This window comes from Agelaius tricolor, unplaced genomic scaffold, assembly GCF_023055355.1.
Source record: "Agelaius tricolor isolate 1412-34295 unplaced genomic scaffold, bAgeTri1.0.p SCAF_5, whole genome shotgun sequence".
In the NCBI taxonomy this organism is placed as follows: Eukaryota; Metazoa; Chordata; class Aves; order Passeriformes; family Icteridae; genus Agelaius; species Agelaius tricolor.
The window spans coordinates 7,239,155-7,265,780 of record NW_027269265.1 but is presented as its reverse complement, the minus strand read 5'-3'; the positions used below and the strand labels follow the sequence as shown (position 1 = coordinate 7,265,780).

The 26,626-nt window shown below is 41.0% G+C and overlaps 1 protein-coding gene across 1 annotated transcript in view; it reads right to left on the bottom strand.

Annotated features, from left to right (window-relative positions):
- The window catches only part of SYNE2 (spectrin repeat containing nuclear envelope protein 2), a 159,082-nt gene extending 136,551 nt beyond the window's left edge, over positions 1-22,531 (bottom strand). The window contains exons 1-13 of the mRNA XM_071426258.1: positions 22,153-22,531; positions 12,140-12,201; positions 11,083-11,178; positions 10,734-10,811; positions 10,549-10,641; positions 9,202-9,383; positions 7,397-7,593; positions 6,850-6,950; positions 6,034-6,135; positions 5,157-5,294; positions 4,154-4,318; positions 2,155-2,267; positions 1,300-1,456 (exon numbers count right to left, since the gene is read on the bottom strand). Of these exons, the coding sequence (XP_071282359.1) occupies positions 1,300-1,456; positions 2,155-2,267; positions 4,154-4,318; positions 5,157-5,294; positions 6,034-6,135; positions 6,850-6,950; positions 7,397-7,593; positions 9,202-9,383; positions 10,549-10,641; positions 10,734-10,811; positions 11,083-11,178; positions 12,140-12,201; positions 22,153-22,231 (1,563 nt within the window). The 5' untranslated portion in view covers positions 22,232-22,531. The remainder of the gene's footprint in view (positions 1-1,299; positions 1,457-2,154; positions 2,268-4,153; positions 4,319-5,156; positions 5,295-6,033; positions 6,136-6,849; positions 6,951-7,396; positions 7,594-9,201; positions 9,384-10,548; positions 10,642-10,733; positions 10,812-11,082; positions 11,179-12,139; positions 12,202-22,152) is intronic.
- Positions 22,532-26,626: the final 4,095 nt, after the last annotated feature.

Below are 26,626 nucleotides of genomic sequence, written 5' to 3'. Positions count from 1 at the left end.
TTACAGCCCCAGGGCAATACTGAGAAATGGCATCTAGAACAAGTCAAGCAGAATTTAGTCACGTAAGCCAAAATGTGATGAAAGCAGAAGGTGGGCTTCCCTGCATGCACAGAAACATTGAGGTGCCTCATTTCTGACAGATCAAAGCAAACTGGGGATGGAGAGGGTGAAAGAGGAAGAAATGGGAGCAGAGGAGGAGATTGTGTGTGCACAGGGAGTGAGGGCTGATCCTCAGCCCCTCTCTGAGCTGATCTCACTCCAGCACTCCCCACTCCTACAAATGTTTTGCACCCAGCAGGGTACAAAACAATGTCCCTTGTGACTGTGACAAGCCTGGGCCCTAAACAAGCCCTAAACTCCCTGGCAAAGTTCTGCATTCTATCAGCTTGAGCAAGACCATGAGCCACAACTGTAGAAACAACATGATAATAAGTATTTATGAAACCAACTGAACCAACAAACTCAGCACAGATTAACTCTGCACAACCATCTCACCACAGGGTGAGGCTGACACTGCTCAGGAAACTGCTACTTTATACAACCTATTGTTGCCTCCTTCCACAGTACTGAGGCTGGTGAAATTCCCACTAATTAAACTGTGGATTTGCCAGTCTGAAAATCCTCTGAGAAAGTCCACTAAGATGGAATTCACAAGGAATCCCATTAACTGGAGATGGGGAAAAACTGGAGGCATCAGCATTTTCACCTCTGCCTCTACTCTTGATGCAGTATCCTTTGTCAGTATTTGGGGTTGGGCAATCCATCCCCTTCTAAAAGCCTACATCAGTTTCATAACTTGAACTGAGCTAAGCATAAAGTGTAATAGAACAAGACAATTCATATTCACCACAAAGCATAAGGAGGTAAATAAGCTGGGAAAAGGAAGAGGCAGCAGTGTGAATAATGGCTGGTTTTGAAGAAAGCAACTACTGAACTGCCCCAGAGAGGGTTCTGTGGATTGGAGCTAGGGAAGGGCTGCTACAGCTGGCTCCATAAACAATCTAGAAAGAAAGAAATCTTCACAATAAAGAATAAAAACAGGCAGAGAGAAAATCACAGTCATGGTTTCCATTACTTCTCCAGACTGAAGAAAGAAATCTCATTCATAGCAAAATGCAAGATTTTGGGGGCAAGGAAAGCTTCTAGGGAGGTCTACCTGCCCTTCTTTGAATAAATCTGAAATTTCACCTGTCCACCATGCTTCTACCAACTATAATAGCTCCAGATGACTTAGGATTGAATCAAAAAGAGCTGGGAAAGAATTACCATCAGAGTGTGATACATATACCTGAAACTTACATTCCAATTTTCCAGCAGTGATTCCACAGACTCCTTTGCCCCATATTTCACATCCCAGATATTTAGCTTTAACTTCACCTCATTGGCAATGGCTGAGCACAGTCCATAGTGGTATTCAAGAAAAGTGCTGGGGTTTGTAGAACGAATATTGCTAAATCTGCAAACAGAAAATAGTTCCAAAAGTTTATTCAAAACCATTGGATACAAAAGGCACTAATGTATCAGGATTTTATCCTGAAAAAATCAAAATTACATATATGTAAACTTTTTTGTTGTTGTTATGACAGGAATTAACAGATAAGATAGCAACAGTTCATTTTTTTAAGCAGCAACAATTGAGCAGTCAATGTTGTCTGCTCAATGTATGAAAAACCTGAAACACCCAAAAAAGGGACATCTGCCCCCTGTATGTCAAAGCATCTCAGGTTATGGATACAGATTCACTGGTCATTTTTTAAAATATCCTCCAACAGATATTTGGGGTAGTACAAGCTATAAATTACAGTGATTTTTAATGGTGGAAATAAAAGTTTAGAGAATCCCTGCCACTAGGGAAATTTTTACATTGAAAATATTCAAGTTTCCTATCCCTAGTGGTTGTTTCATTTCCCCACTAGCAAAGGGCATCTGAAAAGGTCCTGTTAATGAGCTCTACTCTGTACACACAATTAAACATTCATTGGACCAATGAGAGATCCCTGCCTGCTCCACTTGACAGTCAGCCTGTGTGTTTAGGTGAAAAATGCTTATTTTTGCAAGGCATGGATAAATTATGTGCTTTGTTCAGAACAGCAGAGCCAGTCAATAGCAGAGCTAGAATACAACATGAAGTAAAGGGAATTTGAGCATCACAACCTTCTTTTCATTTCCTCTAATTTTTCAGGCAAGACTAGTGGCATATTCTTCTCATCTTCATTCTTAAATGACTGAAGGGTGTCCAAGTGAGAATCAAAACAATCCATCAAGCCCTGGGGAGAACAAGACACAGTAAGCCATCATTTTGATCTAGAGTATTTCATCTGGGAATCTCCAGCTCACCTGCTGTTAGGGAAGGAGCTATTAAGAACTAGTCAGCACAAGACAATCTCCCAGTGTCTTTACTCATTAAAGTGCAATAAAAGTATTTACCTGAACACCTTTTAAAGTGCACCTTTTAGTGCAATACTACCTAATTTCTCTTATCTCTGTGCATCTACTTAAATATAAGGACCACAGAACTTACACTACTCCTGCTATCAGTTTTTTTCCTGCACTTTCACTATCATCTTTAGGAGAAAAAAAACATCATTCTAACAGCTTCAGGGTTTTAAGCCATTCTTTGCTATCCCTTAGCAAAGACTGACAGCAAAACCTGTTGAATAAATCTATTATGTCACCTGCTCCATAGCTCATTTGACTGCTCAATAAATCTGTGTCTTACCCCAGGCTGACAGGGTATCAAATTTACCATTCAATGGCCAGTATCCCACAACTGGGGAACATTTTACAGGCATGTGTCTCAGCACCGAATTCCCTACCTGAAAATAAAAAAGAACATGTGTTGCACAGAAGATAAGCCTATTTCTCAGTGGCATATAAAAAAAAAGCTACAAGTTCATTTCAATGTTATAAAATCTGCCACAAAGCATGTTAATGGAAATGGCTAAATCCTGGGACAGCCCTCAACCATGAAAATAGTGCATAGATTTTTAACACTGGATTTTGTAATCTTAACACTGGATCAGTCAGACAGTTATGAGCATTGGTGGATAATTGCCTAGATCTTAAGTAAAATCTGCATTATAAGGTACCACCTTGCCAATATGATCCCTACACACAACATACTAAAAGGGGAAAAAAATTTCAGAAGGATGTCTTCCCATCAAAAGAGGATTTGGCAGAAATTAAGCATTAATGTGTCTCTTCTTCTGAAGGAATGACATCATTTTATCTGTATGTTTAATGGGAAAAAAATAAAAGCCTTAAGAAATTACATCAGTCTCTATCTTATTCTTTAAAATGCTTTATGTATTTAGGTTGCACAACAAAAATCTTTGATCAAATGGCTAAAGACTGACAAAGCTGTTACCAGTTAAAAAGCCATCTCTCCTATCAGGAACTGACTAGAAACAGTACAACAGAGTGGTGTTATTAAGCCACTTTCAAGAACCTCCACTGCCCATTCTTTGAAATTCTCTTTAAGAACAACGTCACAAAAACAGCAAATTTGTTTATAAAAAACCCAAGTATGGCATTATGATCACCAGCCAGGCATCAACACATATACTCTTTCAGAACTTTCAAATTCAAAAGGATGTTTAAACTATTATCTATGCAAATATTTGAAGATCAGAATAAATAACTTGCATGGTACAAAGGTATCAAAATATCCTTTCCTTGAATGGAACTACAGAGTGATTCAGCAAATATTTAACTTTAAACACACAAACTTCTTGAACTATTTAACTTTTAAACACACAAACTTCTTGAACTCCCTGGAATGTAACCTTAAGCTCAAGTGCTATTCTGAATAGGTATGCATTAAGTATAGATTTAAAGATAAAGATGCAATTATCCTGTGTTATTACTTAACAAATAAACAAGTTGCAGGAACCACATAAAAAAGAATAGCATAATTTACTCATTGAGGCAGTACTCAAATTTAATCTCACCCCAGTGAAATCTGAAACCTGCCTTATAGATCCATGCAGTTATTTAATTAAACTCATAATTCTTCAAAGGTATGTTCAGAAGAGCTTTTCATCTTCAGAAGACAAACATATGCACACCACTTCCCAAAATGTCAAATAGCAATTCCATAACAAGTGCTTTCCCAGGTCAAACTGAAGCAGAATTTCCTTTGTGATCAGCATACCTTAAATATTACAATTATTTCTCTGAAGACAGACATTGCTTTGAATGGGTCCTGTAAATCAGGCAAATCTTCTGCCTGCAGACGTTCCACCTCCTGGAGCCAAGCCTCAATGCTATCCAGAGGGGAGGGCAACATCTGGTCCAGCTTTGCTTTCCACTCGTTAATCTTTAAAAGGAAAACAAGTGGATTAAATCTCTCACTGTTATTTTCTTCCCCATCTCCAAGATGCTGATATAAACTGCATAAACCCATGCTCAAGACATCCCAGGAACCCACTCCCTCATGCCTGTCAGTGTTCAAAAAAGAGTTTCCAGTGAAGTCAGCTAAAATCAGCCCTCTTTACCTCAAATCCAGGTTTGCTCCCAGTCTGTAACCTCTGCAACACCACACAGAATTAGGCATTCCTATCCTTTGCTGGTGACCATCCCAAGGCCCAGAAACAGGAAAATTTATAGTGAACTAGTTGCAAAAATAGGGGGGGAAATAGAGATGAACAGCTTTCTGTCTGTCATGGGGCTGACAGGGGAACATCTCTTCCACGAACAGCAATTCCCAGCATGGCCCTACACATCCCAGTTTGAGCCAACACAGCCAACCTCACTGCAAAGCACTGACCAACCAGGCCCCACTAGAGTAGTATCTCTGCTCTGAGCCATAATTATGTCCCAAAATAAACTTTTAAGCATAAATAGGCCAGAAACTTTGATCAGAAGAGTACTCCAGTGCTCCAAGACAACCAGATGCATTTTCAGGGATGTTTCAGTCTTGAGGCTCAGGAGGCAGAAGGGTAACACACAACAACTCACCTCTGCCTCCTCCTGGGCACTGAACCACTCAGACTGTTTGAACTTCAGGTTCAGGGTCAAACCTCCTTTATCATCCCAAATAAAGCATCATCCCCCCACTTTTCCCAGTGCGAGTTCCTGAGGTAGACTTAGGCTTCTTCATCCATCCCACACGCTCATGCTGGTAATGGGGTGAGTGAGAGAAAAATGCCTCTGACCTGAGAGATCACTTTATCCCACTCTTCCCTCATCTGCTGCTGGCCTTCACTCAGCTCAGCTTCACCCCTTTTTGATGACAACACAGGCAGAAAGGGGATTTTCTCTTGGTTAAATGTTTCCATAAATGACATCATTTCCTAGAGATAAAAGAGAAGAATAATTCACAGAAGACGTCAGATGGAAGCTCACGGAGCCAAGTCCTGCCTTTGAACACACTGCTATGAGTTCCATTAACTTCAAAGGGTGTGATGCATGCAAAGGCAAGACAGCAAGAGGCATTCTTGTCTCCAGGCAATATTTGGGTCTGAAATTATAGGTGCCATTCCATAAGTCTGTATTTAACATAATGTCAGTGCAGTGAGAACACAGTTCTCCCCTCCCAGTAAGAGAAAGGGAAAATTCCTCCTCTCAGAGTTTCCCCATGGGCCACTTTATTACAACTCTGACTACAATATAAGCCAAAGGAAATTTTGCTGCAGCACAACCTAGAGCCAGCAATTCAACTACTCCTCTACAACATTAGCTGGGTAAAACCTACTGTTGTAATTAGCACAGAAATAGCAAAAGTAACTCTGTGAAGGGCCTACGTGCTTGAATCTTGTCCAAGTCTTCAACTACGTCAATTAATTAAGACGCTACTTTACTCTTTCCAAAACCTTTGCTCAAAAATGAAATAACAGATCTTCTTTTTCATAACAGAGAGAATTTTAGCCTTCCTTTCCTTCAATCATATGGGGGATTTAACAATTACATCATTAGATTTCCAAGTTTTCTTTAAAAGCTTATTTAACACTTCAGTTCAGGCAATGAAGATGAAAAATATTAAAAACATTCAGAGAAACAGATTCTTTTCACAGAACATGAAATGCAACTTACTTTGTACTTCTGGTAGTATGTTTCATTCTCTGTTTCCACCAGCAGTTTTGCTAACTTCTCCTCCTGTGCAGCCAACCAGCCCATGGCCTCTCTTACTTTCTCCTGGTAATTAGAGCAGAAAATTTCATTTTTACATTTTGCAAGCATTGTTTTTAATTTACATTGTGCCATAAAACAACATTCATTGAGCATGTGATAAAATCCATTCAAAGTTATTGAAAAACAAATAATAATTCCTGGGGACCCTGATGAGTTTTGAGTCAGGCACTATTAATTACACTGCAGGGACAAAGTTTTAAACCTGGCACCTGAATATATGAAGACATCAAAAAAAGACTTGACTGCAGTTCTACTGAAAGGAGATTATCAGCATGTGAATAACCAATTAAACTCTCATAAGAAAATATAGAGAATACAAAATGTGGGTTCCTGGTCAGTGTTATCTGTCAGAGGCAACTTCTGTCCACTTTACATGTCAGCCACTACATTTAAAGCTGGTTGTTCTGTGCATCTGCAAATCTGCCCTTCCTCCAATGTTTACACAGACTTCAGAGCACACATGAAGACAATCAAGCTTGAAAATGTCCTCTGCAACAGTTGAATGAAAACAAAACAACCTGCACAGCAATTCCACCTGTATGACCAACCAAAAATCTGTAACATGGAGTTTTTTCTACCACACAGGAGGTTCAAACCAATTCAGTCCTGTTAGTAGCAGAATCAGAGGATCTACTATGTGCTACTGACTCAGATATAAACTGGGCAAAGAAAGCACATTCATTTGAAAATGCCTTGGTGATAACCCACACAACATACCTGCACGTCCTCTTCAGACTCAGGCAAATTCTTGGAGTATTGCAAAAACTGAGCCACGTACGTCATGATTGATTTTTCATCAGGATTCACAGTGTCAACATCTATGAGAGCCAATACAACATTTACATAATTATGCAGCCTTCTAGGCCTGATCACATAATTACACACTAAGCTGCAGTTATTAAAACACATTACCATAAAAATGTTTATTTTGCAACAGCTCACTTAACATGCCACTGACAGAAATTAATATGTCATGAACATTTTTTTCCTTGGGAATATTTTAATGGAACATGATTAAGTAATGAAAAAGTTTCTCCCATGAACAGGAAAGTTTCATATCCTTTCTTCTGCATATTGCTCCTGCAATTGTTGCCAATTCAAAAATCCTACAGTCCCTAAGTAAAGATGATGTTATAAAATAAAGACCCTCAGGTTTGAGCATTACAGCAAACATCAGTGTTCCATTTCAAACTTAACCACAGTCTTATAGATCACATTAATCTCACTCCCAATAACAAAGATTTTTAAAAAGCTGATCATTTACCTTCAGGCTCCAGAAGCCGTGGGATATTCAGCTCCAGTTCTGCAATTCTGAAAGCCTCTTTCAGGTTTTCTTTATTGCTTCTGGCTTTTGCCTTCTCCAGATCAACCAGACCTGGTCTCAAGGTTTGGATGATGGCTAAAAAAGCCAGTCCACTTCTCCAGCTGGACTTGAAATCAGTGACACTGACAGAGCCATGCCTGTCCCAGAAATGAGTGGAAACAAAATGTTAGGATATCTGAAGAAACAGGATTTAGGTACCAATTTAGAAATAGAGTACAAATTCAGTAAAATGGAGTATGAACCAAATCCAAAAGCACCTCACCAGTGAACTTCTGCACAAGTTAGACAACAACACAGCCAGTACTAGCAATCACAACAATTACTTCTTTTTACAAGATGACTATTTCTTTTTGTCTTTGACTGCCCCTGAAGATAAAGCCTTGCTGATCCAAATCCTCTCTAAATACCACCTTTGTGCTCAACATCTATGCATTCTATGGGGTGGAAAAGCAACAAGAAAAGCACTGCAGAACATATTTGTCTGTAAGGACACCAAGAACTGGCATTTTAGAAAATCCAAATCTTAAAAGCATTGTTATTAGTGCAGGAAAAAGAATTTATTTTTCTCTTAATTAGCTGAGAGTCCTTGAATCATCTTTTATTAATGTTCACAGCCTGAACAGTGCTGTGAGGTGCCCAGCCATGCAGACCATAATAAATTCTGGGACAACTTTCCAAAAACAGCCTGTATGTTATGAATATGTTACAGTATAGAAAAGATGTGGGGTTTCAGGCAATCAAATTCAGTCACAAAACAATGGGTCAAGTCTTACAAGATTTGTTTCTTTCCCAAAAACTACAGGATTCACTGGCAACAAAATATTTCAACATAATGCCAGTTCAGAAATGAGACTGCAAACCAGACAGCAATATTGCTGAAAAAGAGGCAAAAGTAAGAGGAAGATTACATGGATAAAGAGGTGGTTTTGATGTGCCAATTAATCTTCTGATAAAAGACAGCTAGAAGGCAAACCTCAGTGCCATTCTACTAGCAGAAAGTGTCTGATGTGCTGATGAAAGCCTTTATCTCCCACTAATAACATGGAATATTAGTAGGGTTTTATTAGAAAATAAAACAACCCAAAGAGCCAAGGAGAAAGAGCTGAAATCACTGTAAAGCATATTTGGAAGATCCTGAAGTGAAGAAGCAGCCCTTGAAGAAAATGTAAATATCTGTATCTGCTCTAGACTGTGTGCTGTGAACACTGCCCCTGAAAGCAGCAGTGCTATCTGTACATCAAGCATAGGGAAACATCTTGTTAGAATTAGGGACCAAGACCACCAGGATTAGCATCCTCCTTTGGGATCATGCAGTGTTCTGATAGAGAAGCATGAGCTGTGGGATCATAGAAATCCTACTTTTTCCATTAAAAAATATTAAAAAAACCTTGAGACTGTGTGAATCAGAGCCAACCATGAGGATTAAAACAAGCAAATCATGGAAACATTTCACTAGACTTATCACACAGGAGCCCTTAAAAAGGAAAAGCCAAACAACTCAGATTACACTGTTGTGTTTAATTAGTAAGATGAGCTTCACTTTATTATATTTAAAGGGCTCATGTCAAAACATCTGGGGCCTGACTGATGCTGAAAGTACTGGTAACCACAAGTGAAAGTTAAAGGATTTTCTGCTAAGCTGTCACTAAGTAATCTTAAAAAACAGGGGGAAATATCATCACATTTAGAGGAAAGGAGTAATACAAAGTGTAGCATGTTAATTATAAGTTTTGCTTGGAACTTACAGTGAACACTGTTCTTTTGCCCACAACAAAAGAGCCTTTGTAGCAGACATCTTCCACCGTTCCTTGATTTTAGCACTTTTTTTAGTTGATCTGTTTGCCTTTGGAGAGGAGTCAGCAGCACCTGGACGATCAGGTGAGGGCTGATTGTAGGTACAGGCAAGTGTCCTGGCCAGTTCTTCAATCTGTCAGAATTGAATGGGAGACTCAATGAGGCTTCAGTGAGAGATTCCCAAGGCATCACTGGCAGAACACCAGAGAATTAGACAGGACTCAGCCACAGCTGTAACAGTAGCTTCCCTGCCCCCCAAACTCAAACCAGGCTTTTTAATCTGCACCATCTGAACCACTTCATGCTGAATTCCCATCTTTAGGCATTTTTTTTGGCAGGATATATTCACCCAAAGACTTGTGTGTTATGCTGTGGGTACCAGCAATGTCATCAAGGGATCTTCTCAGTCAATTTCTCCCCTAACCAGTGACAGCAGCCCATGGCATTGTGGTTTCTGCTGTCAGCAGTGACAAATATCAGGCACAGTCAGTTTGCCTGCTCACTCAGAGTGCAGGAAAACCTACCTGACAGACCTCAGAGATCTCTGTTTGGTTAGAGAAGCCTGGTTTAGGTAAAAAGGTAATTGCACAGGCCATGAGCAGCACAAGACTCTTTGGCATCAAAGTATCTCTACCACAAAAAGTATGGGCTAAATACTGCTAGAAAACTTTGTTTCTTAGTGCTCTCCTGAGCCCCAGTCACTAGTGCCCCTAAATTATTCCACTGCTGGGTTCTCCCTAGAAGCCAGCTTGGCTCCAGCACCCTCTGCAGCCCTACACCATGATGAAATCAAGACCCTGGGCTTTCACACCTCCTCATAGTCTCATGCCATGCAAGGTGAACACTCTTATTGTATAAGAAACATGACTTTGACAACCTTTGTGTAATTTCATGCACTACTACTGAAAAAAAATAATACAAGAATTGTAGATTGTGAGCAAAGTCAGCACTGAGGAGTGAGGCTGTATCTGAGAGAGATGGATGAGCCATTACACACTATCTGCTCTTTTTGGAGCTTAATCATTACAGACCTTAGACAAACAAAGTTTAGCTCATTTTTTAACTGGTTACTTAAAAAAAAAACCTCAGTATCTTTCCTTCCTACCATTTGCAGCTAGGTACTGTTCATCACTGCCAGCCCTGCACTGGTGCATCTCCTCCTTGAGATGTCACTTCCACATGTCAGAAAATAATCTTTTGTTCAGTACTAATTCATCTTATTTAGCAATCATGTAAGTCAACACATTTTTGTGCTTCTCCCCTTTACTAAAACTCTCTTACATCACTGAAATACTTACATGAAAATGAAATATAATGGTCCAGATTAGGCCAAGCACAATGGAAGGTTTTCCTTCAATAATGTCAGCTACATGAATATTTATGAGCTTCAGCTAAGGAGGGGAAAAAAGGGATCATTGTTAACAATGAAAATGTTCCACTAGCTAAACTGGCTTTAGTTGTGAATTTTGAAGTTAATACTCACTGATCTGCTCTTTAAAAATGTCAAAGCATTTTCTATATTACTTCTACACTGGAAGGTATTAAATCCTTTTTCCCGTGGCTGCAAAGCAAAAAAAAAACAGGTTATATCTTCAACTGCAAAAATTAATTTTATTCTATATTTTGAAAAGGGAAATCCAGCAAAAATTCATAAATTACTTTGGATCAACTTACTTCAGCGTGTTTCAGAGTCAATGGTATAAAAATAAGTTATTTGAAACTAACTCTATGACCCCAGAGGGATGATTCATATGGTTGCACTTAAGCACATCCAGAAATCTTTGCTGGACTTGACAAAGGATTGAGGTAATATTTTTATTACTCTGTCTTACCAGATGTTGACCTGAAAGCACTTCCAACAGATCCAGAAGCAAATGTCCCTGCTGTATGTCTGTATACAGGTCTGAGACAACATAAGGAGGGGTATGCTGCAAGATAAATTTCAATATTCTGTCATTTTGAATTCAACACACTACAGAACATCACAGATTACTCTGCTGTTAAATAATGTTTAGCACCCTTTATTTTTTCCATTAAGCTGCCATAAAAATCTTGCATCTAAACAGTCACATCCTGCTTCTTCTAACTCATTACTATGTTTATGTGTTATTCCCTCCTCCTTGTCCTGCCTCTGTTTTATAAGGGTAATTTTAGGCCTCACTTTCAAGCACTCACATTTTTCATGGAGGTCTGGGGCAAAAGAAAAAAAATTGAGAAAAGAAAAGCTAAATGAGGCAGTTATTAATATTTTGAGATCTTACTCAATTTAAGTAAAAATTTGATTATAGAGCTGCATAACTAAACCTCTTTTCACCCATACAACACCAATTTATCAAGAGCTCAGCAGCTTCTGCTCAAGGAGGGACCAAAACAAAATTATATTTTGTTTTTACCTGAGCAAGTCAGAGCCCCAGCACATGCTGCAGGAGCTGTTTTCTGAGAGCTTGAAGAGCACTGCCACTACTATGTGGTTTGTCTTAATACTTACCAGTCACTCAGGTCATCTCATTAAACTCATGTTCTTGGATTGCATAATAGAATAACACTTACCTAATCCCAGTAAAAACAACTGTAAACTCAGAAACTCATAAAACCTCAGACATGTGCCTCAATCCACTCAGAAACTCATAAACCACTCAGACATGTGCCTCAATCCACCACAAGTTTTACCACATGAGTAAGGAGAGTGACATCCACACACAAACCACCTCATACAAATGTCCTTGGATGTGCCCCAATACAGTGCTGCTGCACTTACTAAACAAATCTTCTTGGGGCTACTTTTCCCATCCAGTGCCTAAAAGAACTTGTAGTAATTTTGTGTGTTCCTAAAAAATTTAATCTCTAACCTGCATATCTGAATGGCTTGGCTAAAGAACTCCCATTTACCTTTGCCAATATTGAATTTATCCAACTAGTGAAGGTTTTCTTCTGTGTAAACTCTCGCTGGACTGGAAAATAAACACAAAAGAGAAACTAAAGTTAATGGAAAAAATGATCAGGTTTTATTCCTCTTTCCCAAAAAGACACATAGTATCCACCTCAAACCCAAGGTCTGCTCTTCCAGATATTAAGATACTATTTAGTATCAGTTTTTCTCTTTTTTCATAGCCGTTTTTTTCTTGCTTGCCGAGTTGGTGGTACTGCAAAGACCTCTACAACCATCAAGCATAAGCTACAGGATGCCGAGATTAACTAATGAAGGTTTTCTCAGAAGATCAACAATTACAAATAGTGATGTGAAAGAAGAATTCTACAGGGAAATATATCTGCAATAGCTCTGTCCATTCCTAGATGTTCCTTCAAGGACTCAGGGCCATCCTCAGTATAAGATAAATGCTGGAATTTGGGAAAAGTCACGAATTAAGTTGGATGCAGGCTGGAGTTAGGTGATAAATGAACATCTATAGGTGAATCCTCACCATGAGATCTCTTTGCTAACTGAAGGGCTGGAGAGAGTTAGGAGGCTGTCATGGGGAAATACAGCCTCTACCTGCATCCTTTCCACTGCTGGGCCCTCTCTGGGGTGTACAAATTATTAATCCAGATGATGCCTCAGGTTTTAGCTTTTATATTTTTCAGATTCTGTGCTGCTTTAGTGTGCAGTTTTGAGCTTTATATTAAGGGATGGTGAGCTCTCTTCATAGAAAAGGGAGACAAAACAATTCTTTCTCTAGCTGGGGACCAAGGATAAATGATCCAAATCTCAGGCCCAAGAGCACAAACAACATGGACTGAAGAGAGAAAAACAAGAAGGATGGGACTGCATGGGCTAAAGCTATAACTGGACAATTGATTGCAATATGCAAATGGACCAGAATTCATAAAAGTGAGAGACCCCATCCCTGGTCGTCATTTTGGGACCATTTTGGGTTCATCTTGGGTGCAGCCCTGGCTGGGCTCCTGTGCTGCCCAAGGTGGATCCATTGAGGCCTTTTAATACATCCCTACTTTATTCAACTCTGTCTAGCCTCTGTTCTAGGTCAGCCTTCACAAAGTATCACAACCAAAAAGGAGCACACAGGGTGTTAATACAGGCAAGAGGAAGAAGAAAGTGCTTGAACTTGTGCTGCAGCAGAAAAATGGGACTCAAAGCATGACCCAGTGACACAGAGGTGCAGCTCTGCACCCAGGGCCCTCACAGTGCCACAAAGAGAGCAGCCACCAACCAGCAGCTCTGCAGGGAGACAGGGAGCTGGCTAAGCCCACGTTTCAAAAACCAGAGTATTTGAACAGCTTCTCAAGACTTGCCTGTGGGCAGCAGAGATGGAGGAAAGTCCAGTTCCCCCAGAAGGTGAAGCAGAGGGTGAGCAGCAGAGTTGGAGCAGAGCAGCTCCCCAGCCCCATCAGGGGCAGTGCATTAACTTGCCAGCCCATGCTCCCTCCCAAAACACCACTCCATTTCCAAGGCACACCACAAATCCCACACATCCCCAGGGGCTGAACACAGGTCTCAGATGACAAACAGAGGTGCTGGCCCCTGAGATGATGGACTCACATCTGCCACCAGCAGCCATCCCAAGGGCTCATGAGAGCCAGCCTGAGCACAAACTCCTTTTTATCCTCCTTTTCCATAGCAGCCTTGACTGCAAGCATTGGGGCTGCCTTCCCAGAAAAGGCATGCATGGAGAAACAAATCTGGGAGACAGGGTGGGAACAGACCATCTCTTCTGCCTCTGAAAGTGTGTTCTTGCTCAAAAGATTAATTGAAGGCAAGCTGGACATTGTAAGGAATGTGCAAGACTTCTCAGCAATAGATATGTATGCTTTGGTAGGCTGGGCAGGATGAAGGAAACCAAAAATACCATGCCCTTGGGGGAAAAAAAAGGTGACTGTTCTGCCCATGAAAGTGAAAATGCTCACAGGAAAATGTCCCCCACTTTACTAAACTCTGGAAATTTGTAACCACAAACCACAGTCGTGGGGTCTTTTCATGATCCAAGACAGACCAAAGGAGTTTCTATGAAGTTTCATCAGCTCATGAAACACAGGAATTCACTTGAGGACAACCCAGGCTTCTGCTCCTCACCCCACAGGCTGTTTTCTGCCTCACTGGCTGGGTGAGCAGCAACAAAAGCATTCACATTACCTGCGTGGAGCACTGCTTTGCATCCTGTAGTGAAGGCATCTTTCATCAGCCCTCCCCTAATCTGCAACACCACCATCCTGTCAGAGCATGAAGCAGGCAGTTTCCCCTGCTGGCTGGATTGTTTTAGGATTCTTTCTAAGCATCACCAAGATTGCCCTCAAAGGGTTAGATAAGGGCAATCTTAACAGACAAAATTGACATGACAAAATTGGGTTTTGTTCGGAAAACAGAAAACTAAGTGTGCACATGGCACACAGACCAAACAACGCTGCAATGCTCACAGGGAGGACAAAAATAGCATGGAGATACTGGCTTCATGTTAGCACAGGAGCCAACCACACCCTTCAGCTGAACACCACGTGGGAGCCATTCCAATTACCCAAGCAGCAATTATTGAGTCGCTGTGCTCAATTTTATCAGGCAGGCAAGGCTGGCATTGCTAGCATCTGAAAAGGGACAGAGAGCAAATATTGACTGCTCTGCCTGACGCCAGTGACTCCTGCAGCTGCAGCTCTTGCCAAACACACATTGCTGCTGCTGGTTTGAAGAACTTGCATTTGAGGTTGGTTACTGATGGTTAAGATGACACATTTGGCCTTGTTTTGGTGGACATCCATATTAAAATCTTTCATTATGCAATAGAAGCCAGATACTGCAAGTGTTGATTCACATGGGCAGCTCTCAGGCAAATGTGTCACCTGGTGAAAGTACAAGGTGGTTATTCCCCATGTAAGAACACCTTAAACCCTGCACAAGCTACATAACACAACCCACTGGGCTGCCTTCCAAGCAGCTGCTGCCTCTGCTGCAATGTGCCTTTTTTCCCTACCCAAACAAATAATAATAAGAGACTCTCCTCCCGAATTAATAACAGAACTCCATGCTTGCCAGTATTCCCCCAGCCTGTAGTGCAGCAGTCAGGGTTTCCATGCCACACACACTCAATACAGATGTGCTCCTGGCACCGTGGCAGGCAGCTGTATTGCAATTTTCAGGCTGAGTGTGTTTTCCCTCCCAGCTCCCCCTCCAATGCTGCTGCTCAGAGGCACTAATGATTTAATCAAGCTCTCCAATTCTTATCTCTACCATGTGGTTAATTAATACAGATTTTTATTTTTATGAGGGTGAATGGATTCTTTGTTAGGCCTTTTTGTAGGACTCTAACTGACCCCGGTTTTCTCTTGCCCCAGTTTTCAAAATGTCACTGACCTAGAATAAAAAAGCTACAAAAACCCCCAAACCCTGATCATCCTCTTTACTTTGGGTCAAAAATCGCTAAGCTAAAAAGTGTATCTGAGAGAACAGAATAAGAACCTGGTAATCTGAAAATACCCCAAATCTATCACATTTCATCCTGTGTTAACAACTCTTTAGGGAGGAATAACACATACAAGCAATGTGTCACGTAGGATAGCTAAAAATCAATACACACTGCTGGACAATGACTGTTTTATTCAGTAATGAGCTACCAACAAGTGCTACAAACCAGGCTGATCATTAGGAGCTCAGGGACACTGCAGGGACCATGTGAGTGCTGAACTCTCCCAGGAGGGAAAAGGAGAGCAGCAGCACTGCCAGCCACTGTTTTACTCTCAGCCTTTCTTAAACTGTGATGCAGAAAAAATGAGACTTAAAATTAGTCTGCTCTCCCCTTCTGCCTTTCATGCCTCCCTTCCTGAGGTGTGGGAATGGCAGCTTCAAGGAAAGCACCATCTCCTCCTCCAGCAGGGAGCTGGGGGAAGCAAATCATGGCAGAACAGATGTAGCCTGTCCATCCACAGACCTCAAACACTGTCACCAAACAGCAAAGAGGATTTCTTCTATCACAACAACTTGTGTATCACTGTCAGTGAACAATTTACAACTGTATGGCTTCTTTAAAAAAAAAAAAAAATTTAAGCGATCACTTTAATGAGCAAAAGCTTGTCTGTCATCTTCTCATCTCTGTTTCACCAGGAGGAATTACCTCTTGTGTATGATATTTTTATATCTTCCTTTCAGCACTGAGGTCAGCTGAGGCTATGTCCCCAGCAGTGTGCAGGGAGCTCATCAGGAACAGATCAGGGGAGCTACTGCTCACAACACAGTGAATCCACCATGTGTGCAGGGACAAAGGCTGTGCTGGGCTAACTCCAGCCCCAATGCCCACAGACAGCCACAGCACCTTCCTTATTGCAGTTTCATTCAAAATAACCATTCCCACACTCCCTGACAGAGCAGGAGACTGAAGCAAAGGATGGGAAGCAGGGATAACCAGGAGAGCTCCTTCAAGACAGCACTGCAGGTATGAACTAGTACACCAAGCAAGGACATTCTTTAAATGATTGGAACCATCAGAATAACAATCAAGTACTTGCAAATCCAGGGAGAGAGAGGGCAATTAACCCCCAAGCCCTTTGTGAAGTCCCTTCCCTTCCACCCAGCAACAGTTTCATGTTCAGCAGACAGGAAAGCAGGGAAAAGGGTTATTTCCAGCATTTATGTTCAGCAACATGGCATTAAGCAATTAAAAACAAACACAGAATTCTTTGTCAAGATTGAGAAGTTTACCCAGAACCCAATGAAGATGAGGAAAATACCCCTACAGGAGGAATGGGTCTTTTCAAATCCAAATATTACATAAATATTAACTAAATCACTACTAGCACATCAGTGAAGCAAGGGGAAACTTTCTGCATTACTCCTTTCAATCTCCTTTTCCTTTTGAAAGCCAACTGACTAGTTTACCACACGTGCTGCTAACTCAGGAAGTGTGTTCACACCAAGCTTTGCCCTCCTGACTGTCTTAAACCCTTTTACTGTTCTCATGGTCAGGATGCTCTGAATCACCAGAGTCTTCACCGCCACCACAAAGTGAGGCTTAGTACTCAGGGGAACAGGCAGGTGGAGATTAAATTCTCAAAAGTTACCAAGTCACATCATCTACATATCAACATACTTTTAAAGATAAACGTTCAAGTGGCTTTTCTAACATTTTAAAGAAAGTGAACAGTGAAACAGGGATCTGACTGTAGTGATCTCCCAGGTGCCTCAGGAACCATCAACTCCTCTGGCATTTTAATTCCAGTTTTTAACCAGTTATACACCACACAATGCATTTAACAATTGCAATTTACCTAGTAGGGAACACTTTTATGCAAGTATACAATCTATTTTTTATGTTAGGCGTGTGAAGCAGACAAAAATACCCACAAGTGAATTCTTTCAGGGCAGTGTCATGTGTCAGTTGCCTCTCCAGTGCCATCAGCCCTGTCACATGCCACCAAGCTGGTGCAGTTATGGGAACCGCAGAGCAGTCCTCATCCAGGCTGCATAAACTGGGAACAAATTTCTGTGCAGCTCCTATGGGAGCTTTTTGTAAAAGTCACCCTTGTAAAATTGTAATGAACATTTAACAGACTTTTTAAAATCATTCTGGTAAAGAAAACGAAACTGTAGCTCCAATAAGCAAGTGTCCCCATCAGATGAGACACACAGTTAAAACAAAAAAAAGCTGGGTAGGAATTATTAATTTACCTTACCTCTGGATGAATTAAGAAGGTCTCAAAAAAAATACCCCTTTACTCAGAGATGAGTACAATCAACTACAAGCCACACAACAAAACCTATCCATACACATGTCTATATTTTCAATTTCACTTGAAGAGAAATCATTCATAAAAGATTAGACCTAACTGCATGAAAATGGTATCACTCATTTCTTATCACTGAACTCTCTTCAAAAACAGTTCTCTTCAAAAACTCTCTCCAGCTGTAGCAACCACATTCCTATATTATCATGCTTTGGATTACAGTAATAAACAGTAACACACATTAATAAGTGGAGCCAAAAATTAGGAACCCTGCAGTTAACTAAACAGTGAAAGAGTAAGTACATGTCCCAAACTCCAAGAGCTAAAACACATTCTTGTGATTGAATTAGCTCAGCAAGCATGAAAAGAAAAGGGAAAACAAGAGTTCTGGACAGGGGTGGTAGGAAGCACCACACACAGGGGTCTGTCTGCTATCCTAGGGAAGACAGGGGAAGGATTTTGCATGGGACAAAAAACTGAGGTTGAATCCTCCCACAGGTAGAGATTTACATTCCAGAAGCAAGAAATAATCCTGCTCCAGGGTGCACAAACCCTCCAGAGCTCCTGCTGCAGCCACCCATCCCCGAGCAGCCGTGTGTTCCCCTCGCTGCAATCCTGCACTCCCGCTCAGCAGCAGAGCTTGGCTCCATCTCCAACAGCTCCCAAGGCTCTGCCAGAAAGCCCTCCTCTTACCAAGCAGCTGACATGCCTCCTCATCTCAAGCAGCCAAAGGCAATTCTGCATGTTGACTCTGCCTCTCCAACTCACAGAAGGATGAGCAGCAGGCTCGACCCCTCCCTGGGGCCAGCCCGTGATGCAGGGATGGGAGGGAAGCCCAGGAGGAGGAGGAGACACAGGACAGGGACCCTGCTTTATCCCTCCCATGCTCACTGCCAGGCAAGCCCTGAGCTCCTGCCTGCTCCATCCCACACCAAAAGTGACTTCAGGTTTCAAACATGGCCCATGGTGCAACGAAGCATCTCCCTGTCAAGCACCCTCTGCTCACCAAAATGTTTGGAGATTTCCTGGCAGGAGAAACCCTTCCCTTCAGTATTGCCCCACTGGATATTGCAGTAATAGGTCCAACACCAGGCTTTGCACCTGTACTTTTACATGGCTGTGCAAGGATTGCAACAAAGCAATTCTGCAGCTGCTGTTCAGTTGTGCTGCATCAGAAAACTGTGAAGAAGCAGAGAGGTGCTGAAGGAAAGGGCCCAGATAATGCTGACCTTAATCTGATTAAATTTTATTATAACATCTGGGACAGAGGGAAGGGAAAAAAAAAGAAAATAAAAGAAGCCTGCCAATTCCTGACATCATGCATTTTCATAGCAATTTCCATTTTCTTGGCAGGGAGAGAAGGGGTAACTATTACTCTCATCTGGATATCAGCTTGAAAACTGGTAAAGGTTAAAGAGCAATACATAAATCTGAAAAGATCCATATATAAGGGTTTATGTTCTTGCAGCTTTTTACTTCAGCCTCATGAATCTTTACCATTTGAAAACGCCTGGAGATGGGGGCATTAGAAACCATACTGCTTTCATTTCTTCACCTATTTTCTTCATGTTTTTCAAGCTTCATTAAGTCTCCTCAAAGTAATTAACAACAAGAAAGATGCACTGAGAACTAAGTTACATTATTACCTATTTTTTCCAGTGAATTTCTTCATGGCATCTTCTTGGCCAAATACTATTAAGGAAAGTGAATGTTCACCCTTGAACACTCTTCTGCCTAAAAACCCACTAACAAGCTTTTACACTATTAACCAACTAGCCATAAATTAATAGGAATTCTATAATAATTAGAACTAATAAGTACTAAACCCTCCACTAATTACTTAAATGAGATTGTTCTTGCCCTCTCTTTTGCTTCTTTTTCTTCCCAAAAGTGCTGTCCTCACAGAAGACTGTAACTTAAATAACAGTCAAACATACCTAAAATAATGTACCTACACATGGTAGGGAAGAAAAAATAAAATAAAGCTAATGATTTTGTTACATTTTTTAGGCATAAACTTCACAAAGTTATATGACCAAACCAACTGACACATTAAGTTGATCTTGCCCTAATTAACCAGACTAGACAAGTGCTCTATCCCCATGGGCTGCCTTTCAGAAATAATGGAAGGTTGGATCACAAAGAATTAAAAAGCAGATTAAAATATATCTAGACTATATCCAGACTAGATCTCAGTCCTGCTTTTTCCTTTATGCACATCTCCTCTTATGCTGTGTATTACAGTGCTGGACATATTCTTTGAAGCTATATCCCAGCAATTTGAAAAAGGAGATCATAGCAAGTTTTACATCCATCTGCAGTCACACAAAATGTAAGCTGCTTTTCTGATAGTTATAAGCAACCACTCCTTGAATCTGAAATTTCTCTCATTGATTTAAAGCAGTCAATATCACCGGCTGCTTCACAAATTTCATCTCGAGAGTCCTATTAATGGAAAAACCTGTTTCCTTGGGTGACCCTATTCTTCTTATGTGACCTTTGCTACCACAGATCTGTGAGCAGAGCTGCTAATGGTCCCTATATGTCATGTCAGGGAGCATGTCTTTGGTGCTTCCTCACAGCTGTATTGCCATTTGCTTGTTTGACCCTGAGCAGACGCTGCAGCGCCGCAGCTCCATACACAAAATGTGTCAGTACCATTTGTTGTGTCTTCAATCATTACAAAAAATTGCTCATGTCACTTCTAAGGGATATCTCTGGATGTTTTACAACAGCCAGGCGCAGACAGCTTGGGCACAAGATTTGCAGTGTGTTCGTTTCAGCATCATCTAAGAGCTCCATTTATTACAGTCATTTCAATTTTACTAAGCAGGGGTCCTTCAATGAAACATTGACCAAAAAACTCAATTATTTTTCAACACAAACACCAACCTGGCTTTTCAGAAAAAAAAAAAAAAAATTTGAAAGTAAATCCCTACCCTAAAAATGGCATGTAACTTCAAATCTGCCTTTAAGCTGAAGAGTGTTTTCCAAATCTGTTTCACAACAACAGCCATCTCAGCCTTTCTACCCAAGGCTGAGTTCGACTGGCACAACAAATGTGTGTCTGACAAGCTGTGCTTGGTGCAAAAGTCAGACTAGCTCTTGTCTGCTACAAGTTTTTGCTTGTTCTCCTGAAAATGCAATACTGAAGCAAAACAGAAGAAAATTCACTATTAAAGACACTTGGCTTTGGACCGCTATTAACACTCACTCGTCAAAACACATGGCTGCAACGACAGCACTAGTGCAAATATGGATCACACAAGGGACTTGGCAGAATATTCTTTTGCACCATCTGTTTTCAACATATTTGCTCTCCACCAAGCACCATGGAAATTTCATTGCAAGGGAGTTAAAAGGAAATAGCTCTGTGGAAACAGGAGTTAGTCCATCCGTTCTAGGATGGACCAGGCTCTAAACACATCAAAGCCAAGCTTCTCAGCAGGGCCAGTCCTGCTGCCTGGACTAGCCTCCTTCAACAGAGAGCCTCCATGAATATGTCCACAGCAAAGCCAACCTTCACAGAAAATTCTTATAGAAGGAAATTCAACATGTGAGTAAGGAAAACCCAAAAGTTCTGAGAGGCCAGGTCGGATGCACTCATCATCTTTTCACTGTCCAGGTAGATGCCATTAAACTGAAATAATTAAAAATCAGCACTGAGTGCTTCCTTAACAAGTTATAACATGTGACAAGTAAAACCCAAAGACTTGACCTATAGGAAATTTGTTTAGAAGCCACAAAAATTATCCCCACTTGCAGGGGATATACTAGTTAAAAACAGAAAAGCAAATAAAATAAAATAGTAGTGTAGTCAATAGCTTCACAGCTCAATGCAACCACCTAAGTGTCAGCAAGCTGAAAACAAGGAAACTAATGAACTGGCTTGTTTTCATGCTGCTGGTTCCTTTCCAAGCAGTTTACAGCAACATGTATTCTGAGCAACAAAGCATAAGAACCAGTGAGCACATCAGTACCAAAAAAGGCAACTGATCTGAAAATATCATGAGAAAGTACTAGAAGAGCTTATCTGTCATTTCCCTGCTGAAGCCTCTCTCCTGAAACACAGAAACATCTGCAAAGATGTTTGTGCAAAGAAGCACAAACATGAACTAACTACACTCACCATAACCCCAGTTTAAACAGGTTTCTCAGAATTCCCTTCAACTTGTACACACAGCCACAGATTTTTGACAAAAATCTAAATTAAAAAGGCACAGAAAAATTCAGTGACTTACCTTGCAGCGTTAGATGGAGATCATCTATTTCAGAGGAAGCCTGCTCCTCTGTTGATGCAGATGACTGCTGTGATGCCATATTGAATTCTATGGTGATACTTCAATCAATTTCCAAACTGAAATATATAACAAAAAAAAAAAAAAAGAAAAAAAGAAAATCAGTACAGTTTTACATAAAAATTGATGATGTTCAATGATGATGTGGCACCAAGATCCACATTTCCCTCAGTTTATACAGAATAAAGTGACTGTTCCCACTGCAGGACACAAGCTTTGGTCCTTTGACTCTTTTCTAACAGTGGCCAGCAGCACTCCACAGTACAAACCAGGATCCCAGTGGGTCTTCCCATGGAAACAAAAGCACCAGGATTAGGAAAATTCAAACACCGTTGCTTCCTTTGAGAAAGCCAAGGTGACAAAAGCTCACAGTGCCTTCTGCAAATGGGTAGCTACCAAACATCAGTTTTTTAATCCTTGTACCTTTCAGTCCTCCCTTCCTGCCTGGATAATTGTTACAGAATGGGAACAATCCAGGCAGAATCTGCAAAGATGAAGATGAAATGAAAAAGCAGCATAAGAGAATCTACACAACTGTTGTCTCTGTCTGGTACCTTTGTTACTCCTCAACCACCATGAAGGAGTTTCTTTTTCCAACTCCTCCATTTTCCTCTCCCTGGATACCTCCCCTATCCCTAATGCAACTTTAGAAAACAACATGCTCCATCTTCCTTAAAAAACTACAAGAGATCCTCGTTCTGCATTACTGTTCCATTTGCCACGTAGGAAGAACTGGATGCTTAAGATAGAGACTTATTTTTACCAAGAACCCAGAAGTTAAACAAATTCCAAAAGTAATTAAGCTGAAATTTAATTAAGGGCTTACTCTTAAACAAGCTTTGTTACCTACACAACTGTAACCTTTTCACCAGAAGCACTAGGATTTCCACATCATATATTAATAACTCATCCACCAAGTATATGTCAAAATAAAGGGTGTGAATAGATGAGTCAGGAAATACAACATTAAGGAATGCCAGAGAAATTCTTACATCCATTCCCTTGTGCACATGAATCACAAGGCAGCCTTTGTTTACTCCACTCTATACTATTTTTCCTCACTCTCTGTCTCCTTCACTGAGCAGCAAGGAGAACATGCATTCCACGAGGAGCTCTTCAATATTTTACTTTCCTCACCCTGAACAAAGTGTGCCCTTGTGCTTTATCCAAGAGCTGCTCTGATGACAGGATTATTGAGTCACTCACAAGATTTTCTATGGCATCTGAACACTTCACAAACATCAATCAATTCACATTTACAGCACCTAGGTGAGACCAGGGGTTACTGCCCACATTTAGAATCACAGCACACTTTGATGGTCTGGAAGGGACCATCAGTCCAAACCCCCCGCCATGGGACATCATTTTACTGATGACAAGCAAAGGCCAGACAGAGAGAAAAATGGCAACAAAAAAAGTGTCTGGATTTCCAGAGAAACAGATATTAGCTGATATGGCTGAAGCACTGATTCCAGCTGCTGCAGTGACCATGCAGCACTTGTGCAAGTCACCAACAGCCTACAACTGCAACTCAAGGCATCAGATCTGAGCAAGGGGAGCTCTAGCTGGGGCAGGTAAAGGTCAGACCTATCTGGATCATCAAAAAACCTGTATTTTACAAGAGTTTGGCTTGCTTAGCAAACAAAAATAGGAGGAAAACAACTGATTTGATCTTTGGCTGGCACATGAACACGGTGATATAAACAAGCCAAGCCTTGAGGTTATGATGGAAACCATAAGGTATCTAAATTAGCCAAGAAAGCCAACAAAATGCTGGGCAGAACAAAGAAGGGCATCACCAGCAGAGATAGAGAAGTCACTGTCCCACTCTGCTCAGCACTTGCCAGGACACCTGGAATACTGGGTGCAGTTTGGGACCATGCCGTACAGAATATTATGTGGACAGGCTGAGAGAGAAGAGCACAAAGATGGATGAGAGGCCTGTGTGGGGAAATGGCTGAGAAAACTGGGTTTGCTGAGCCTGGAGAAAAGAAGGCGAAGGGGAGACCTTATTACCATATTCCAGTATTTGAAAGGTGCCCACAGAGAGGATTGAAACTCCCTTTTTACAAGGAGTCACATGGAAAACACAAGGGGTAGTGGGTACAAGTTACTGCTAGGGAGATTTTGATTAAACACAAGAGGAAAATTTTTCATAGAAAAATCACTCACTGGATTAATCTCCCCAGGGAAGTGGTGGATTACACAACATTTGTGGCATTGTTATGATTTGACAGGGCAGGATGCTGTGCCATCTTGTCTGGACCATGCTTTTAGCACAAAATATTGGACAAGATGGTCCTTGAGGTCCCTTCCAACCTGGAATTCTATAATAAATACTGGGCTCTTAGAGAAACTGAGGATGGGCAATGGCTGAGCAAGAATCCAGTGCTCACAGCTATGCCCAAGGCAAGGCAATCTTTCCTGGGAAACTCCCTTCTTTTTTCTCTCAGGATTAAGCAATAAAAACCCAAAGTCAGAAAACACCCAATGTAAGGTGGCTCTAATATTTTTTGGGTATGACTAAGTCTTGAATTTGGTTTTTTCATCACCACCTTGAAGATGATGACAAATGGCCCAAGTGGGAAGTATGTAAGCAAACTTCCAAACAGTGCAAACTTACATATCTGTTCAATTTCAAAGCACTCACATTTGAGACAATGACATGGGCAGAGCCAATTTATGTTCAACTAACTTGCATGATGCTAGAGTCACTGGGACCACAGTCCAGAGAAAAGGAGCAGGATTTGGGATTAAAATTCCATTATAATAACAGGAAAGTATGCAAGAGCATGAACAACTCTGATGGACATCTCATAAACAACACAAAGTATATTTTTAACCTTTCTGTGACTGTTCCTCCTCTGTGCCCAACCCTTGCCAGCTACAGCAACAACACAGCACATAGTGTCTCTTTTTATGTGCTTCACTGCACCTCATGTGATGGGACCCCAATCTCAGTTCAGATCTCTAACCACTAAAGTAGTTAAAGCTAATAAAACTTCCAGGATTTCAAAGCAGAAAGTATATTAAGGTCTAAAGCAGGAATAAGCTTTAATTATTACTTAATTTATTAATTAATTAACTTAAATTACAGCACATGATCATAAGTAAAGAAAAGCATATACTCTTATATTCTTTTAAAGTCAATTTCTGGCCTCCCTCCCAAAAGGATGGGAAATTTTGAACTGTTTTTTTTTTAAACACAGACATCCACTCAATGAATCCACGGTGCAGGTTATGAAGACACACAGCTAATGCCAGGTAAATTTATGCTAAAGCTTTCATTTCCCTCAAACCCTCAATTCACCACCCAACACAGCAGATACATTTTGCCCTGCCCCAAGAGAAGACTCCACAGGTGCTTTGAAGGGGAGACACAAGCACAGTCCTGGAGGACACACCTGCAAGGATTAGTCTTCTTTAAAAGGCACAAGGTACAGATTGTCTGAGAAGAGATTATACAGGGACAATATGCCTGCTTTGTCCACCTCTCTGCCCCAAATTTCACTCAAATACAGCATTGTCAGCTGTAACTATATCATTACAGCCTCTGAAGAGCCTAAAACAATCAAGCTCTGAAGAGTCTAAAACCACCAACCAGCAATGGTTTTCATTGGCAGCAGGAAGGATCCATCTTTTCTACTTCGTATTTAAGTCATTTTGTTTCATAGCAACTCAACGAACTGCAGAGCTAAACCAATCCCTTCCCCACCAAGAAATGCTGGATGACTAGGAAATATATACCCACACTGTTGAAAAATAAATCAAATGCTTTCAAATTACACTTTGTCACTGGGGAATAAAAACAAAGGTGAAGAGAATGACCTTGTCCTTCCCTCTGTCTGGAGAACCTAGCATTAATGTAGGAAAGTATTAACTGCTTTCACCTTGGGATAGCCTGTGAAGTCTCACAGAGCCAAAGAGGCAGTTCCAGGCACACTGGCATCCTATTTCCAATGGATTCATTTCCTGTGGATTAATTTATGTGAATTGCACCAGAGCTGTTGTGCAATCTCATCTTTTCTCCAATGCAGGGGTAAGTCACATGAGAAAGGTGCCATTAGCAATGTCCTCCTGGAGAAGAAGTTTTCCATGGTGTTCTCCATGGGGCAAATTCCTGGCCACCTGTGCTCAATCCGCAGCTCAAATGGTTAAACCATCACCAAAAGCTCTCCCTGTGATGAGGGTACTCCTAAGACTCAAACCCTTCTTCCCCTACTTCTCCAGCTATTTCCACAACAGGCACCTAAAAATATTGGTGGAGATTATATCAGCACAGTGGTACCACATCAATTGTAGTGTAATTTCCTTTCCTCTACCAAATTCAGCTAACATTAGCCAGCAGATTGCAGAAAATCCTGGGCATTAACATACACACATAGGCACACTGATAAGAGAGAAACCTAAGAGCAAG